At 39.5% G+C, this 3,074-nt stretch overlaps 1 protein-coding gene across 1 annotated transcript in view; it reads left to right on the top strand.

Annotated features, from left to right (window-relative positions):
- Positions 1-3,074, top strand: part of LOC101848598 (polypeptide N-acetylgalactosaminyltransferase 5) — a gene marked incomplete in the record, with an annotated part of 67,468 nt that overhangs the window by 40,669 nt on the left and 23,725 nt on the right. Inside the window, 2 exon segments of the mRNA XM_013084554.2 lie at positions 204-540; positions 1,709-1,970. Of these exon segments, the coding sequence (XP_012940008.1) occupies positions 398-540; positions 1,709-1,970 (405 nt within the window).

The following is a 3,074-nucleotide window of genomic DNA, read 5'->3' as shown; positions in this document are numbered from 1 at the left end:
GTGTGTGTGTGCGTGCGCGCGTGTGTGTGTGTGTGGGTATTCCTTCCTCATGTCGTTCTTTCTTTCTTCGAACTGTTCCACTAGTGTGTTTTCTTCTCTTTTTATATCCATTGCACTTGCACCGTCAGTCAAACCCAACCTTCTGTGCTTATACAATACTCAAACTCTTGCTAGACATTTTGTTTTCGTATTTTTCAATCTAGAAAAACAACATGACAAGTTGACAAACAGCTCGTCTGCGTGACAACCCGTCGGTCTGGGGACTCAGACGTGGAGACACAACACAGACGTCTCACACAGGGAAGGAAAGAAAGAAAGGGAAGAAGAAGAACAGTTGGATTGGATGAAAGGAAGGAGAACAAGAGATAGAAGGAAGAACGTATTCAGATCTCTGTGAATGGCCTCCTTCCAAGCGTTCCGTAGAAGGCCGTGCCGCGTCTTTTCCCTGCGCACAATTTTGGTGGCTGTACCTTCTGTGTGGCTTGTGGTCATCCTGTGGACAGTCTACAACGCTCAAGTGGTGCAGCAGGCCGAGTACAGGTTACGACAAACTTTTGAGCTATTTTTTTTGTATTTCGATTTTTAAAAGGCATTGCTATCTCAGTTGGTATAATGCTGGACTACAGAGTGGATGGCCCTGATTTGAATACCTGAGTGGGTGTTTTTTTTTAGCTTGGTTCATATTGTTGAGTTTTCAAGACTATCAGCCCATTTGGATCGATCTTATGGGAGATGGACGTTAATTTCGGAAGTTCTGTCTCTTCGATAACCTAACAATGTTGATAGTGATATGGGCGTTAAACCCAGACCCTTATTATTCTTAAATAGGTGAGTAAATTATTCCATAGCTGTTGTCTAATGGAGACCGGGAAGTAGGGCCTCAGAAGGGAGGCAGTTTCAGTAAGCCATGGTCAGCAATAAAAGCTTGATACCTCTAAAGAGGTATAGGAGTATTTATTGTAAATTAACTATTTATACACAAAACCAACGGTATTTAGTCAAACCATAATATTACTTTATTAAGCGGCGTTTTTGCGTATTAGCTCACCACACACAAAGAACTGCCCACGCATATGCCTAAAGTGAAAGTGTTCTGCAAGATGACCACAATTTAGATTGCTGTAGGTTTTATGATCTTTTAGACTTGACTTTCGGTAACGCCATTTAAAAAAAAAAAACCATGTCCTTTCTCAGGGTCTCTGGTTAGAGAATTTATTTCAAATGAAAATTCATCACGGAATAACGACAGGGAACAATTACAACTGAAGCATAATAGTCGACATATAGCAAAAACAAACACAATTTCTGGTCAGTTATATTTCTGAACGATTGTATTTTCAAAAGAAATTGTTGTGACTCATGTAGACTAATCCCATTCCAGATCGCATGGCCCTCGTCGTAACGCCAATACTTATTAACCTTAGAAGTTGGCATATACACTTTACACTTACTACATACTACGATATTGTTTTTCTTGTTTTCCTAAATGTATTACCAATATCTGCAGCCTGTACCGCAACAGTGTCCTCATATATCAAATCTTTCTTTTAGAATTAAAATTTGATGCATAATACGTGATTGTAGCTTGACACCATTCTTTTTATGCTGTAAATGCTAACGTATACATATTTCAAACTAAACTTGTTTCGACAAAGCAGGAAATGGGCTTACAACTCGTAACAGCGAAATTGTATAATATTCTCTCTAGGCGCCAATTGGAAGAGTTCAACCGTCAGGGCGACTACGGCAAAGTCCAGGCGCCATCAGAGATTGCTGACGTCAAAGTCAGAAAGGAGAACCATGCAGACATTAGAGGGAATCATGAGGACAGCATGTTGTTTAAGCCTCTCAAGCCTCAGCGTGGGGCGGGGGCGAAGAAAGAGCACCGGCGGCGTCAGAACGTGGGTGTGGTGAGGAATGTCGTGGATGAGGATCAGTTGGCGGAACAACTGCCGGACCAGGGGAATAAGGTAAGGCTAGGGGGCGTAATCCATGGATGTTTTAGCTCTCTATAATTATGTCAAAACTAGCCTATGGGGAGGGTGAGACTCCTTGTGGTCACGAATTTATCAATACAAATGCGTTTTCGTCTTGTTACTATAATGTATTAGTAGATGATTCATTTTATTTTAATATAATATCCACAAAGAATGTGACTCGTTCATACATTTTTTAGTATGACTTAAGATATGAAATTAAATGTTGATTTGCTACAAGTTTCATGCCATGTCTGAAACTTATGGACATTGCCTAAGAATGAGATTCTTCAAAAAGAGTATTCGTTAAACGTATTTATTTTCAAATCTTCTGTTGCAGATCAAATTAGGTAAGAAAGTGACGGCAGCCTGAAAAGAAAATAACTTTAGATCTAATTCAAAGCTGGCGAATCGTAAAAGTGATACAAGTACTCACTTGAATTGCGATCGATTTGAACTATGTTGAAGTGTCAAGAACATCAATACGAAGAACAAGTATAATTTACATACCACGAGTGAGGGAGAAATTGGGAGTCGATACGTGCTATCAGCAGCTGACCTCAAGGAGTTCATACCGATAACTTGACGTGGAGAACGTTCAAACGTTTTCTCTACAGTTTAGTTTTGCCAGTTATAGAAAAACTGCTTGTGCAGTCTTGGCTTAAGACAACGCGTGTTTCGTAGTCGTTAAGAATATTATGGTGTTGTGTTGAGTTGTGTATTCTTCATAACTGGTAATATGTGCCTTTTACTAGCGTATGCTGTCTTGCTTTTTTCGGCGCTACATTATATTTGTAGTGCAGATGCGTGTCTCTTTGACTCATACAAACATATTCTGTGGTCTGTTCAGGTTCTTGAAGTGGACAATTATGGCCAAGACGGTGCCATTGAGTCTGTGCAAGACAATGATAACATGGTGAGTGAAATAACCATATACCGTGACTCTCGTTTGATACGCATCTTTCCAATGGTAGAAATACACGTACACAAATCTGTACTCGAATGTGCATTTATTAGTTTGTTTGATTATTTGATTTTTTGTTTGTTTGTTTGTTTGTTTAATTGTTTGTTGTTTACTTGCTTTGTTTTACTTTTTGG

Source organism: Aplysia californica, unplaced genomic scaffold, assembly GCF_000002075.1.
Source record: "Aplysia californica isolate F4 #8 unplaced genomic scaffold, AplCal3.0 scaffold00302, whole genome shotgun sequence".
NCBI lineage: Eukaryota > Metazoa > Mollusca > Gastropoda > Aplysiida > Aplysiidae > Aplysia > Aplysia californica.
Note: the sequence above shows the minus strand (reverse complement) of the source record. Positions and strands in the feature narration are given on the sequence as shown.